Genomic DNA, 15,835 nt, shown 5'->3' with positions numbered 1-15,835 from the left:
GTATGTAAAATATTTTTCAAGAAAAAAATATTTTTTTTTATCATAATTTGTATGTAAAATATTTTTCAAGAAAAAAATATTTTTTTTTTTATCAGAGAATTTTAATGTGTGTATGTGTGATTTTTTTTTAAATTTCTTCCTCGCCCAGTTCTTAGCATATTTGGAAAACTATTAAATCGATTAGTTTTTGTGTTTGTGCTATGAAGTATTTAAAAATTTATTAATCAAGCGCAAAGTTCATATTTATTTATTATTTATGTATATCCGTCAATCCTAAAAATTCGAAATAAATCATACACATGAAGTGTGAAGCCCGTTCGTTTTGGTATGGAACGCCCCATATATATGCAATGGCCTTGTATCTTAACTTGAGCTCATTTTCTAGTTGTTGTACTCATACGCAAAGTTTACTCTTAGCTGTATGGGTATTTGTGTTGCGGAATTGTAAAGGACGCACTTGCAGCTGTTTGCAATTTGCATTTTTAATTTTACCACACCAACGCGACGACGACGGGATACAAGAGACGGAACCAAATGTGTTGGTACTATGCCGTGATGCTGTCGAAAGTGTTGGCTAAACGTACAGGGAGTCTGTGATAAAAGTTATGAATTTAATGTACAATTTTTGTATGCATGGTGGAGTGAGGGGTAAATATGCTTTTGGAGGTAGATGAGAGCTTAGCAAAAACACACACACACATACCCATAAGCACGTTTGTACGCATTCAAAAATACTCGTTTTCTACGGTATGCAATGCAGTTAAACTCACAAAGCGAAGAGTGAATTTATACATGTACATAAATATATATATATAGATGCGTATAAGTAAATACTTTCTCTGGAAGCAATTAAATATTATAATTAAGCTATGCTAAAATATTATTTGGATTTTAAAACTTTGTAGTTACACCAATTTCAGATTTGTTTAAACTGCAAGCAATTTTATTTGAGTTAAGTTAGATTAAGATATTAAAAGTTTAAAATTTGTGGTAATTTCTGTTTAAAGATACAAGAAAAAAATTTAATTAGTTAGCGTACATCGTTTTGCATCAACCTGTCGTTTTGTATACTACTTCGTTGCATAAACAAAGCAAAAACAAGTTATTATTTCGTATGCAGCATTTTGGGGAAAAAGTAGTATAAATTTTTGGAGCTTTTATAACATGCATAAAAAACAGTATATTCAGATACGAGCGTTAGTCTTTCCGGATAAAAATTATTAAAAATTAATAATAATAATAAAATTTTGGCGTTTACAGTTTTGCTAAATATTTAGCAGATTTTCTCCTCCACTTTTTGGTGCCTGTCGAAGGGCGACTGCCGTAGGGATGCAAATTTTGGGATTAAAATCAATAAATATATGTTTATATGCATTGAAAAAATCAAAATCGATTATCAAACACATCGCAAAAAACATCGATATATCGATGGTTTCCCATGCTCAACAATTTCTCAAACCCCGGAAAAATGCAATGAAAAATTTAATAACTTTTAAGCCCAAACAATGTAGTTTCTTGAAATCTAATAAGAAAAAAAAAACCCACTTATGTTTGTCTGTGTGTTTAATAAGTCTTCCTGCACTAAAACATAAAATCAACCGAAAATTTGTCAATTTTACCAAATTCAAACTTCAAAAGGAATCAATGTGATTTTGATTTAATATTAAGAATGCCATGGTTGATATTTTCGACAATGACTTGGTAATATTAACTACACTCTTGTTTACATTAAAGAAATTTTGAATACGCTCATACACTGCACTCCACAGATGCTTTTTCATAATTCGGAGATACAAAACCAACAATTTTTATTATCATATTAACATGTCACCTCTGACGGGATTTGAAGATTTGAACCCGGACCTTCAGAAAGGTAGCAAATATCAGCAAACATCTCTGCACTTCTTCTGCAAATTTTTCCTCCAATGTTGCACTTGAATAAGTTTTATTCATGGATTGATTGTGTTCTGCACATCACAGACGCAATAAACAAAATCAAATAACATAAAATAAAATAATAAAATAAAATAAAATAAAATAAAATAAAATAAAATAAAATAAAATAAAATAAAATAAAATAAAATAAAATAAAATAAAATAAAATAAAATAAAGCAAAAAATACACGTCGTTCCTAACGACAATCGAACCCGCACCTTCCGAAAGCTAACAAATGGGCCTTCAAATCTCCAACTTCAATCATATTTCTTTAAATCGGTGTATTTACGATGAAAAAATCAAAAATTAACTTGATTGTAAAAACCATTGTGCTTTTGGATCAGTGTGTATACGCGTTTAAATTGTATAAAAAATCGCAAATTCGCTGGGGTTTAAAATTTCAAGGCTATGAATAAAAAAATTCCGGTCACTAGGAAATAAATTTGTCATAGACGAAGGGTCGGTTATTTTTAATAACTAGGTTAGCATTCTCAATACTTAAAGTTAAGAGGTCTACGATTTCAACTTCTACTTAATATAATTCACCTTATTATCCAAACTGCAATGACTTTTTTTAGAAGATTTGATATGCATATTTCTAAAGCATTTGCACACTATATGCATATCGAACGCTGAGTGCAGTCATCTCATAAAAATTTTTAAATATCTTCCTAGTTCTAAATTTGGTTGAAGGACACCCTATATTAAAATTCGTTTCAAAAGACCCTCTCGCAACCGAAAATATGTATATAAATATGTACATATATTGAAAATATGTTGACTGGGGCGTTTTCCAATCGACTGCCGAGATCGGCCGATCTTCCACTCTAAACATCCACACAATTATATTGCAAAAAGTCAACTTTCCACTTTTTTTTGTCATTGCCCATTCACATGTGTTCTGTGTTATTTCAAAAAGTAAAGGATTTTCTTCAATTGTATTTTGTACTTACCGTCCGGTTACTTGTACACTGAAGTTGAACGTCATGGCCATCACTGCCACCATTATGTCTGCCATGGCTAAAGATACTACAAAATAATTCGTTATAATTCTGTAAATAGATAAGAAGAAAAGGTATGTCAGTAAATTTTGAGAAAAGCCTAAAAATAGTAAATAAGTGCATAATTTTTATTGAAAACATATTCATAATTATGCAAGAAAAATCTCGAGTTTCAAATTACACAAAAAGCGCCGAAATAAGTTAACTTAATTTATAGTTGTGGATTACCAATCTGTGCCTATACTGTTTCTCGAGATTAAGACAAGTTTTCGAAATATGCATTTGCAATTTATCGCTACTGAACTAAAAAAAAATATTCCACTTAAAAAATCGTCCATAAACATCATAGGCATAGTAGTTTCTGAGAAATTTATTAATCATTCCAGATTTTGTCTAATGAAAAAGTTATTAAACTTAACAGGGAAAAAATTAAAATATTAAAAAAATTTTTGTAAATTTTTTCATAAATAAATAAAAAAGGATTGAATGGACAAATGAAAATGCGCAAGGATTTTGGAAAATGGTAAATGGGTAAGAAGGAGTGTACATATTTCATACCAAAAATCACTGCGCATTTTCATTGGACCTTTCGAAACTTTCTCTATTTATTCATCGACTTTCCTTTTTAGTAGCTTAATTTTTTGTAAAAGAACAGGGTTTTTCCACAATAAAAAAAAATAAAAAGAAAGAAGTTAAATTTTTTTCATTCATAATTTAACTGAACTGGGAGCAAGTAAAAAAGTCTAAGTATTAAAAATATTTTGTTTATCTTTGCGAAAACTACCGTTACATGGTAAGCAGGAGTAGTTTTGCCCCTATCTGAAATATTTTCGATGGTAAATAGCTATTTTCAGTTAGACTTAATGTGATAAAGTTGTATAGTTATAAGTGGGCGGTACCACGCCCATTTCCCAAAATTCCATAACAATGTTACTTCTTTTCAAGGGATTGTGAGTATTAATTTTGAGTAAACTAGCGCAATATAATTTCGACATATCGAAGTTTCAAGTATTTCGGAAATTTACCGTTATGGGCGTAACTTTAGTCCATTTTCAAAAATTTTCAAGGTCTTGCTTTTATCTGTCAAGTACAATAATTTGACCAAGTTTGGTACAAATTTAACGAATGGTTACCGAGATACACATACAAATGTGGTCATAAGTGCCAGTTTTCCAAAATATTGTTAGAAATTTATTTTATATACATTGTATAATTGTGCCATGTTTGGCCGGAGTTGTTGGTTACCAAGATATATACATGTAATCATAAGTGGGCGTGGTTATGCCAATTTTCCTTAAAATTATACTATTCTTATTTTTCGCCTAAAAAATAATTGTACCAAGTTTGAGTGAATAAGGTTCAGTAGTTACTAAAATATATTAGTTTCAGTATTTCTGGAAACTACCGTTATATGGGAGGTAGATTATGGTTATTATCCGATTTTGCCCATTTTCAATACCATCCGCCTTACGCTGAAAAGAAGTACACGTACCAAGTTTTGTTAAGATATCTAAATTTTTACTCAAGTTATCGTGGCACAGACGGATGGACACAAAGTCAGCAATGGATCGTTTTTCTTTTTCATTCTGAGCATTTATTTATACATTTGTCTATATCTAACTCGTTTCTGTTTGGTTTTGACAAACAAACGTTATGTGAACAAAGTTATAATACCCTTGCGCTCGGGTATAAAAATGACCTGATCACGAAAACCAGATACGTTATCTACTATCTTTTTTAAGCGATTTTTATGTCATTTCCACATGAAATTTGCATTCAAAAATTTAATGCGCTATAACAGTCCATATATTTATCTAAACATTTTCTAATATATCTGAATAAAATATTTCAAGTTTGAATGATTTTTTTTTTAATTTTTATATTTTTTTTTTTTGCCAAATGTGAAACGCGCATTTGAATGCAGTTTATTACAGATATATATAATGAGCTGGACTTTTAAAAACCAAATAATAAACGTTATATAAATAAAAGAAATATAGCCAAAACTGGTAAAAATAAGTTCCAAGTTAATCTCTTAAAATTAAATAAGATTTTTCGAAAAGGGGATTAGAACCACCCACTTATGACTGCATAGGCTTATCTCGGTAACCGCATTATCGATTTCTATAAACCTGGTTTCAATTATTTAATTTCGTCTAAAGTTCTAAGCACATTGAAAACGACGAGCTACTGGCCACAGCTTCCAATTTGTTATCTTCATTATCTAAACGCTTTGTCGATGACGACATGATTTTTTGAACGCGACAGCCACATCATGAATTTGTATGAGTTTGACATAAAAGAAGAGGAAGAACCTTATCTATCGCTAGAAAAATAGAAATAGATCAAAACTGGCCACAACCACAGTCGTCGCGTAGTCCGGTCGTCGCCAAAATAATTACCTGCATAAGAGTACGTCTTAAAATAATTTGACTGATGTGGTCCGTAGCTCGTCGTTTTCATTGTGTTCGGGATATAACTGGGCATATCGTAGAAAATATTTTGAATCGGCAAAAAAAACCACCCCTGCTTATCATGTAATGGTAGTTTACAGAGAAGTAAAAAAATAGATATTTATAACGTGGACCGGGTATATAAAGTTCGGTTTCACTTGAATTTATTTTCTTTACTTGTTATGTATAACATAGCTATAGTCACATATGTACATACATATATTCTTACATACATATGTATGTTCGTAAGCAGAAGTAAAGTAAGCAAACATATGTGCATAGTGCAATGGTAGTGTTGGCCTTTGCAAGTTGAGCATTTAAGACACCCATAACGACATGTCTAAGTTGGCTGTTTAATGTCTTGAAAAATGAAAAATGTGAAACAATGAAAAACTTAAGGACTAAATCGTTGAGAAGAAAGTTGCTTGAAGCTAAAATTCTTCACTCTCGAATGCGTTGTTAATGAGCTCATAAAAGTTAAATCAGTTGATAAGTGTGCGTGTTGTAGCCTGTGGTAGGATATGCTACGTATAGCGAGCACACTCGTTAAAGAAGCACCAACGCAGAGCGCTCGTGCATAACCGTGTGTTCCACCGCATCTATAAGTATTCTAAGGAACTGTGTAATATATGTGTATGTAATAATGTTAAGGCGACTGTAATATGCTGCTGTCTTTATGCGCTTTAAATCGGCGCTCTTACTTACTTAGCACTTTTATTGTGCTAAAAAAGTAACAAAAAAAAAACATGCTGCCATTACAAAAAAATATTTAATTGTGCTAACGTATTTGAAGGAGATTTCATAAGAAAAGTTAATAAAAGAAATCATAATAGGAAACGCATTCCCGATATTTACACGCGCAGCCAGTATAAGTCTTTTTTTCTTTCATTAAGGTTGGTACTGATACTCAAACGAGGTGAATGCGAAATGTCTAGTATGTAACGTATGTATTTATGAACGTAATAAGGCGCGTGTGCTGGCGTATTTACGGCATTAACTAATGATAAATTGACACTTGCTTTCTTTTAATTTGCTCCTCATTGGCTATAAGCGAAATATGTATATACTTATGTATGTATATGTACATACATATATGTATATAATAATAATCACGTCACATAATGCATATATATTTTAAATCTTCCACTTGCTTTGATATGTGATTTATGGATTTTTTCAATTTTAAGCTTGATAGTTTGAAAAAAAAAATTATTTAATATTCCACATGCTGATATTAAATATCTCATTTAATACTAACATGAATTTATGTATGGCGATATTTTGTATAAAGAACTTTTTTCAGCAGCACTGTATGGGATGCTTTCCTAAGATACTCTCTGCATTATTCTTCGCTTTGGAGTTGCCATCTACATAGTAATAGTAACAGTTAAAAAAAAAAAACTGTTCTACACATTTAATTTGAGGTTTAATTAACCATTACAATAAGTCGTTAACGGTTTTAAAAGGGACATTTTTCTGAGTTAATAAATAAATTAATTTTATTGCGGATATTTATAACAATATAACAAACTTGAATCTTGAAAGCATTTTATAAGATAGCTCCCACGTTTCCAAAATTTATTAAATCAACTTTTCCACTTTTTTGTAGAAAAAAAAGTATGTAAGTGCGCCTATCTATTTTGTCTCATAGCCAATATACATATATAATATATATATGTACATACATACATCTGCTTTTGCTTAATGTTATATTTTTTGCCTTTTTTCTATCTGGATCCCTACCTCTACCGCTGTTCGGTCTTATTACATTTATGTTATTCTGTTTTCCTTAATCTTCATTTATGTCTTTTACTCTATCGATAACAAAATCGATAGTAACATCCAACAAAATATGTATCCATAACAAAACCGATAGAAGTATCGATAACAAAATCGATGATAAATTCGATAGTAAAATCGATAATACCAGTAGCAAAATCGATTAAAAAATCTTTAGAAATATCGATAACCAAATCCATAAATTATCGGTAACAAAAATCAATCAGAAAATCAATAACAAAATCGGTAAATGATCGATAAGAAAAATCAATTAGAAAATCGATAAAAATATCGATAAGAGAATCGATAAATAGTCGATAACAAAATCGGTAAAAAAGTCGATAAATAATCGATACAAATCTATAAAAAATATCGGTTAAAATATCGATAACAAATTCAATAAAAATTTCGATAAACAAATCTATAATATTGATAACAAATTCAAAAACAATATCGATAAAAAATATCGATTACAAAACCGAAAACCGAATCGTTAAAAATATCGATTTTTATATCGACCCGAAGATATAGATAACAAAATCGAAAAAATTTCGATAACAAACCCGATAAAAATATCGATTATTATATCGATGTACCCCGAAAATCTTTAAAATCCCAAAATAGTTCCCAGGTTGAGTCTCTGTGTCTCTATCTATATCCATTTGTCTATAATTACCTTTCTTTTAATCTTTCTTCATCTATCTTCATCTTTATTTTTATCAGTTTCCTTATCCTCATCTTTTTCTTTATATTTATCTTTGTTTTTATTTTAATGTTTATCATTTTCTTCATTTACATACATATTTCCCTTTACCTTTGACCTTACACAATAAGTAAAGTGTTTAAATTTACCTTGGTCTTCTTTTTTCCTTTATCTTTACGCATGTTTGTTTTTGCTTTTATCCTTTTCTTTTACCTTTACTTTTATTCTTGGATTGGTCTTTTTCTAAGTGTTATTCTTTAACCTGAAAGTTTTTGTTAAATTAATACCATGTGCATAGGCTCAAGAAGTACTTGTTTCAGTCCTAACTATTTCTGTTGCACCTTTTCCGTGTGCAATTACCATTGAACTTGCCAATTTACTCCCAACCAACCAACCGCCGCTAGAGAAGTTTCACTTCAAAAAAATGAATTAGGTATGTACATACATATGTATGTATGTTATATGCCGTTTTAAAAAGTTTATTAGAGCAAACCAAAATTTATTACGAAAAGTTGACATCATATTTTTTGTTAAGATATTAGTAGGCAGTTTCTGATAGTTTTAGAATCGGTAGATGGTGGGTAGTTTCCTAAGCTTTTGTAATAAATCTCAAACAAATTATGACGGCATGTGTAAATATGCAGCCTGAAAGCATACATACATAGCTTGCAAATAAAAAAAAGTGGGGGAAATCAAAATTTATGCGCATAAATGTGAAAACAAACCGAACCCATACATGCGTACATCTGTCTATGGAAATTCTGATACAAGAAATATAAGTAGGTATCTATGTACATTAGACCGTATACCGATGTATGCCAAAACAAAATTAGAAATGTGCTCCTCGGGTTTGAAAACTTAGCTTGTGAGGATTTCCAAAATGGGGAAAATTTTTCTCGGCATCCTGTGCTGAGAAAATAGTTGAGTTACAACAAATATGTACTTATGTTTCTCTCAACACGTGATTTGGTTATAGTTATACGATTTGGATACAGTTACCAAATATGTGTTAGGAAAAATATATTTAGCTAACTCTTTTCTAGGTCATGTTGTTCGAATGAACAGAAACGCTGCTGCTCTGAAAGTGTTCAACGCTGGTCGTGATGCTGGTGACAGAGGGACCTCTACGTTGGAAAGACCAGGTGGAAAAGTACTTACCTTCACTTGGCATTTCCAGTTGGCGTCATTTGGTACAGAAGATAAATTACTGGCGTGCTGTTTTGGATTTAGCCAAAATCGCTTAGGCGGTTACAGCGCCAATAAAGAAGAAGAAGAATAACTCTTTTCTGAGTGTGTAAAACAGCTAAATTGGTTTTTTGTTACCTATAATTTCTCTATTTGATTATCGAATTTTATGAATAATAGCCCTTGTGGTCAGCTGATTAAATTAAGTCACATTTTGGTAAATTTTGGCAATTCTTCTGCTAATTTAATGTTTATTTTTTTTTTTTTTATAAAAGTCTAGCAAATTACATAACCAGCACAACATATATCCATATTTTAAACTTCGCACAAAAACTATAAAACTCCAACAAACTTTTACAATTACAGCCAAAAATTTTAAACCTTTATTCAGTTTTTAGCTATTAAATTTATAAGTGAAAATTTCAGAACGCTTGGAAATCGCGTTGATTTCCAATATTTTTTCTAGCTGACGATCTTGTGCATTTTCCTCCATGCAAAATTATTTGTCGTGTAAAGTATGCGAAAATTATTGCAGCGCTACCGAATTCCCCAGCATCGAGTAGAAAATTCCATATTCCCAGAGGCGTTATAGCTTTTCCTAGTATTTTATACACTCAAAAGATCGACTGAAGCAAATTTAAAATTACGGAGCCACCATATTGGCAATTTTACGCTAATGCGGAATTACAGAAACTACAATATTCGAATGTAGTTAGAAAAATTAAAGAACAGCAAAAACCAAAAAAAAAACAGCATCACGTAACCGGCTGTATTAATTATCCTTCATGCTGCTCACTGCCTACTTTTTTTTCATTAGTACATATTTGTTGTATATTCCTACCAAGTTGCTAATATAGCAACAAAGTGAAGCCTCCCTTTGAATATTCCTGCTTTAAGCATTATGCTACAGGCAACATCTCTAGTGTCTGCCTGCACGAATACAAGAAAGAGCCACTATGCTTACGGCATACACAGTACATGCCTTCTTCAAAGCATTGGCCTCAAAGCTAACGAAGCAGTTTTTTACTCATCGAAGCGCATTTAAAGCGGTAGTGCAGCTTAACTAAATTAAATCTTTGCTCCTCCGGAAGCTTTGATAAGCTTGAAATTATCTTTTTTGTTTTACACAATTAATAGGATTTCTCTTCAAATTCTTTAGCATTGAGATTGCATAAGAAATTGCTTTAGCAGTGTGTTGTCTGTGTTTATATGAGCTCCAGTTTCCTTAATTAACGTTTATTTGTTTAGGAAGCGGTCATCTGTAGCACTCACTTGAACTCCAACAAATTTAAAATGGGATGTGCTTAAATTTAATTACATATTGTGAAGATTATGCTCGGGATAATAATAGTTATTCCATTGACGGATTCAGTTGGGGGAAAAAGTCGCCCCATTACCCAATAGGCTCGTTTTCTTAAATAACTTCCATCTTCTGCAAGACAATTAGAGTTCTCATTTGACCATTCCTAAGTAAATATAATAAATTTATTACTTGAAAAAAATTTAAAAGCTAAGTCGAATGTGCCACCTTGTTAATAGTCAAAAATAGTGCCGGTGATGTCTGTAGAAATATACCAAACATTGTAAATAATCCCAAATAATGGATGTGAAGTTTAGATATGACCCTGAGCCAAAAAATTAAAGTAACCCATATTAATATGTAGGAAAACCTCCAAGTGACATCCTGCCATGTAAAAGCTTCTCCTAAAACCTAGTTGTTCCACGCAGTGAGGCGGATGTAACTAGCTATTGGCCTAATTTAGGAGCCCTAGATTAAGAAAGTGACAGCAAAGCGGTGTTCACATGAGTTGATTTTAGAGGCGATTAGTTTGAACTTCCCTTGTTCAAACCGCTTTCCTAGATGGGAGGAGGCAAATTTCCTATTGTCAGAGAATGACAGTTTGTCTATAGAGGAATTTAGAGTATCATATAGCCCAGCAATGTACATATGTGCACATGGGCGTACGCAGAACATAANACACATATGTTAGTGTTTGGCCGTGCTTCTCCTCCGACTTGTGGCGTGCGCCTTGATGTTGTCACACAAAGCGGAGAGACCTACAGTTTTACGCCAACTCTGGACAGCGATTGTATTTTTATGAGAAGCTGTTTTTAATGGCTCAAACACACTCGGAGGTTTGCCATTGCCTGCCGAGGTACTCCATAAAAGGAAGCAGATAACCTCGGAATATTTGTTTTTATGATTGCGATAATTCTATCGGAAAAGCGGCACTTCAGAAGTAGCCCCATACTAATTTGGTTTGAATCCCATCGCTGGATCATGCAGAAGTTAACGGTACTTCTAAATGTTTATATGAGCATTGAAGTCGGTTTTTTTTAAACAATAGTCTTCGCGGGTCTTCTGCAAGTCGATAAATTGTTTTAGTGATGATTTCAATTTTCTTTTATTCTACAAAACCGCTGCACAAAATGTTGACGGATGAACCTAACAAATAAGACTCACCTTTCAGGTAAATTGGAAGCTAATGTATTGAAGAAGTAGCTTTCAACCGCTAACACAAAAATTTTTCTTAAATTTGTTTAATTGATGTATGTGGATAAAATGCGAGTCTAATATAAGGTCTCGGCGAAAAACATAGAAAAACGTGTACTTTGTGATCCTACTTATACGCGTAAAACAAATTTTAAGAGTTTAAGATCAAAGCTACCTATTTTTATGGAGAGTGTAGCTTTGAAAAATAAACTCTAAATCACGCCTAGTCAAAACGAAATCAATTTTTTGAGCTCTTTTTATTAAAGTAAGTTTATTAAGAACAAGTAAGTTAAAAAACCATTTTTTAAACGACAAGCTAGTAGTGGTTAATAAAAAAATCTTAATATGAAATAAATCACATCATAAGTATGGGTTTTCCAAAGATCTCGACTCCTGCGCCACCTATCGGGTAAATGTTTTTTTTTTGTAACCATTCATATACATTCCAAATATAAGCCATATCGGTTGATAAATACGGGGCACAAGGTGCTGCCTCATAACTTGGATCATATATGAATCCTAAAAGATTCATATAAGAGTAAAAAATTTTTTGCATTTGAAACTCATATTTCTTACCTACCTAGGACTCCTTTCGGTCTCATATATTCTGAACGCTCAGAATATGTTTGAGGGGGTTAACCGATTTCTATGATTCTTTTTTTAAAGGAAAGGTGGTACCTCAGAGGTAGTCCGATCATTGGATCATGAGGAAATTAACGATAATCTTAAATTGCATTGCCTGATAGGAATCCACGTCACTAGGATGGATTTGCAGTCCAACGACTACTGTCGTAGCTGCCATGATGAGGAGGAAATCGAAAGCATGGAGCGCTACCTATGCCACTGTCCTGCTCTGGCGAGTGTTCGTCGATGCTCGTTCCTTCATTATTCTTTTGAATGTCTTGCCTAACTGGATTTACCCAGTACTATGACTTTGTACAGCCATTTTTTGTGGGCAGCCATTTTTTTCGGCCATTTTTATTTTTATAATCTCGTATCACATGGTTAGTGACGTTTCGTGATATCAATTTCCAGCTTAATTGGGCTAGCCGTTTGCGAGATATTACATTTTTTCCGCCTTTCATTGATTTGAAACCACTGTGCGGTGGTCGGTAGTCGGTTTGAGTTGTAAACAAAGAAAAGTTCTATAAACAGCATGACCGAGACGCATTTGTCTATTTTCAGGTACAAATACGTATGTACTCGTAGTCCGTACCCAGTAGGAAAGTGTAAGGTATAGTAATAGAAAAAATAATCAGTAAACCAGCCGTTTTCACATTCGAAAATACATTAGTTTTCCTAGTAATGCAGGCCTGAATGACAGTTTATATGAATTTTTTTGACTTTTTCGATACATTAGAATGCTGATCACATATATTTAACAGTAATATAATCTAGAACTCATAACAACTACATTACAATATTTATGTAATGAATTATTACTTTTCGCACTGGGTATGTTTGCCGTAATAAGTCCAATACCTACCCTGGCGGAAGGAAGTGATTTTTTTTAAATCAACTAATTGGTCCACAAGAAGGACGTTCTCGCCGTTTGCGCCAATCATCGCGGAATACGCCTTCTTAGTATCGCATACAAGGTCCTGTCGACGATACTGTGTGAAAGACTGAAGCCATTCAGAAACCTGCTGATTGGACCTTATCAGTGTGGCTTCAGACCTAATAAGTCCACCACCCTGTAGAAGACACTAGATAAGCAAATCAACACAGACCATCCTTTTGTCGATTCTAAAGCCGCTTTTGATAGCACGAAGAGGAGCTGCCTGTTATGTGGAGTGACGTTGAGCACAACCTTCAGTTCATAAGTTGAAGGCCGTGCCTAAAGGCTTGAGTAACTTTCGGTATACTCCTTAGGCGAACTAAGGCCAGAACAGTTTATTAGGTGACAAAATTCGTCTCTTGCATACACAGCAGAAGTAGGTTTTTGTTCAAGAGTAGGACTTAGTACCAGCTAGGAGCATAATGGTGCCCATTCTAGTAGAAATTAACGAGCCTAAATGTAAATGTAGAAAATTATTTTTCTATTACAATTTAATTACCACGGATTCATGCAAACGCTTACTCGTGAATTTTCGTAATATTTTATCCTTAGACAATCTTATAGAACCCTAGATCAGTGCTCGTCAAACTTTTGAGTGTGACGGACCGGCTGCAGTTTTTCTATTACGTCGGGGACCGGTACCTTTTTTTATTGATTATTTTTCGTTTACGATCATCTCATATATGTATTAAAATTTGTTTAAATGAATTTCTTTATTAGCCGGGTGTCTATATATGACCTATTACCATTTAATGATAGCAGATATTAGCGATTTTTTATGAATGTTTAACAAATTTAAGTTGTTTTTATTATAAAAGTTGTATATAGCCTCATTAAACAGTAATATAAAACATCACAAATGTAATAACTGTAAAGTTATAATAATAAGACATATTATAAGCACGTCAAGTTTTATTAAAATTATATTAATGCTATTGGAAGGTGTCATTCCTTGTAAAGTTACCAAAGTCGATGTTTACTAATGCGAGAGGTGAGCCTGTTCATTATTTACAAGCTTATCAAGTCGTGGCTCAATTGTGGACAGTGCGACACGCAATGGAGAACTAATATTTAAACTGTTCCTGTACTTTGTCTTAATAATACTCATGGTTGAAAACCCAGTCTCACAAAGGTAAGATGAAGGAAATGGGAGTAGAGCTTTCAGAGCAATTTCAGCAAGTTCCGGGTATTCTGCTTTGACATGAATCCAAAATGACGCAAGTGATGTCCATTTCGCGACGCCCTTTGCGGACCGGCGACTTATGGCTTACGGACCGGCACCGGTCCGCGGACCACCACTTTGACGAGCACTGCCCTAGATAATAGATTTTCAACTTTGTATGAAAAGTTGTTAACCAATATTGTAATATACATACATATTTAACACATTGATAAGTTATGAATTATATAAACAAAAAAGCCTTCACTTACCTTAATTTCCTAACCCGCATCACAGAGATAATGACAAGGAGATTTCCGAAAATGGCGGCAATAATGATGAACAGCATCAGCGATGCCTTCAGTACCAGCAATACAACATCGAACCACTCGCTGCTACTCGTGCTGGCGCCATCAACACCTTCCACGCCGTCGACGCCAGCCTCCTCAGACAGCGAACCATTGGCCGTTGTTGTGACAGCAGTCATTGTGACACTAGCCACGCCCAACAACGCCGAGGTCGCATTGGCATCCAACTGCGACAGCATGCCACTATCCAGTACAGCCTGTGACTGCGGTATCAGATGCTTGACGGCGATGCCATGATGATGCAGTTGGGTGTGCGTCGATACGGCGGCTGCAACTGCAACACTGGTATGCAGAAGCGCCGCCGCAAAAGCGGTGCTAAGATTGAAGCCCAAGCTGGGCGCGCGCGGGCGTGGTGATGACACTGGAGCCATTGTTGGCGTTGTTGCTATTGTAGCCCGTCGTCGACAGTGGTGTTGCTGTGTTCTGATTGCATCTATTGCAGCTGTTGGTGATGCGGGCGTTAATCGTGGCGGTGGCGGTGGCGGTGTTGTGGTTGCTGTGCGCGATACTGCGGCTGCTGTGGCAAGTTGCGACGGCGCTGCTAATGTAATCGTTGGCGCAGTTGCTGGTATTGCAGTTGCTGGTGTTGTAGCTGCTGCTGCAGTTGGTAGTGTTGCGTGTTGATAGTCTATAGTTTTTGGCTGTGTTGAGTCGGCATAATTTGCCGATTTGCTGATGGCAGCTGTCGCTGCAGCCAGCTCGTCTCCTGTTGCAATTGCTGGTGTTGCCGCTGCCGTCCGACTACATTTTCGTGGTTCAAGTTCACTGCACAGATTTCGTCTTTTTCGGCGTTTCGCGGATGCGTTTGTAGTTCTTTGCACTTTGGAGCTAACTATTTGAATTGTTTTGGTTGTTGTTGTATTTATATAAGTTGTTGGTTGTGTTGTGTTGGAGCCTTTAAGGTGCATTGTACTCAATGGAAGAGTAGCAAGAGTATTGGTGGACATTATGAGTGATGTTGGTTTTGCACTTAGCTTTTTATTTTAAATTATATACATACATATGTGCATTTATATTTCTCTTATATTTTTTTAGTATATTTTCCACATCACTTTTTGCAAACATTTGCAGTTTAGTTTTTTTGTGATTTTAATAATTTTTTCATTTCATTGCACTAACAAACAGTGAGCTCGCTTGCCTTGGTATAAACCTGCAAATTAAGATTTTTTCTATTGGAAGACTTTTCGAAAATATTTATT

General features: G+C 33.9%; 1 protein-coding gene across 1 annotated transcript in view; it reads right to left on the bottom strand.

Annotated features, from left to right (window-relative positions):
• LOC108368670 (octopamine receptor beta-3R-like) overlaps positions 1-15,583 on the bottom strand; it is a 33,148-nt gene extending 17,565 nt beyond the window's left edge. Inside the window, exons 1-2 of the mRNA XM_017623558.1 lie at positions 14,541-15,583; positions 2,890-2,988 (exon numbers count right to left, since the gene is read on the bottom strand). Of these exons, the coding sequence (XP_017479047.1) occupies positions 2,890-2,988; positions 14,541-15,583 (1,142 nt within the window). The remainder of the gene's footprint in view (positions 1-2,889; positions 2,989-14,540) is intronic.
• Between the last annotated feature and the right edge of the window lie 252 nt (positions 15,584-15,835).

This window comes from Rhagoletis zephyria, unplaced genomic scaffold (assembly GCF_001687245.7).
Source record: "Rhagoletis zephyria isolate East Lansing unplaced genomic scaffold, Rhagoletis_zephyria_1.1 Rzeph_scaffold_03244, whole genome shotgun sequence".
Classification (NCBI taxonomy): Eukaryota; Metazoa; Arthropoda; class Insecta; order Diptera; family Tephritidae; genus Rhagoletis; species Rhagoletis zephyria.
The sequence above is the reverse complement of the archived record's forward strand: the minus strand, read 5'-3'. Positions and strand labels throughout refer to the sequence as shown.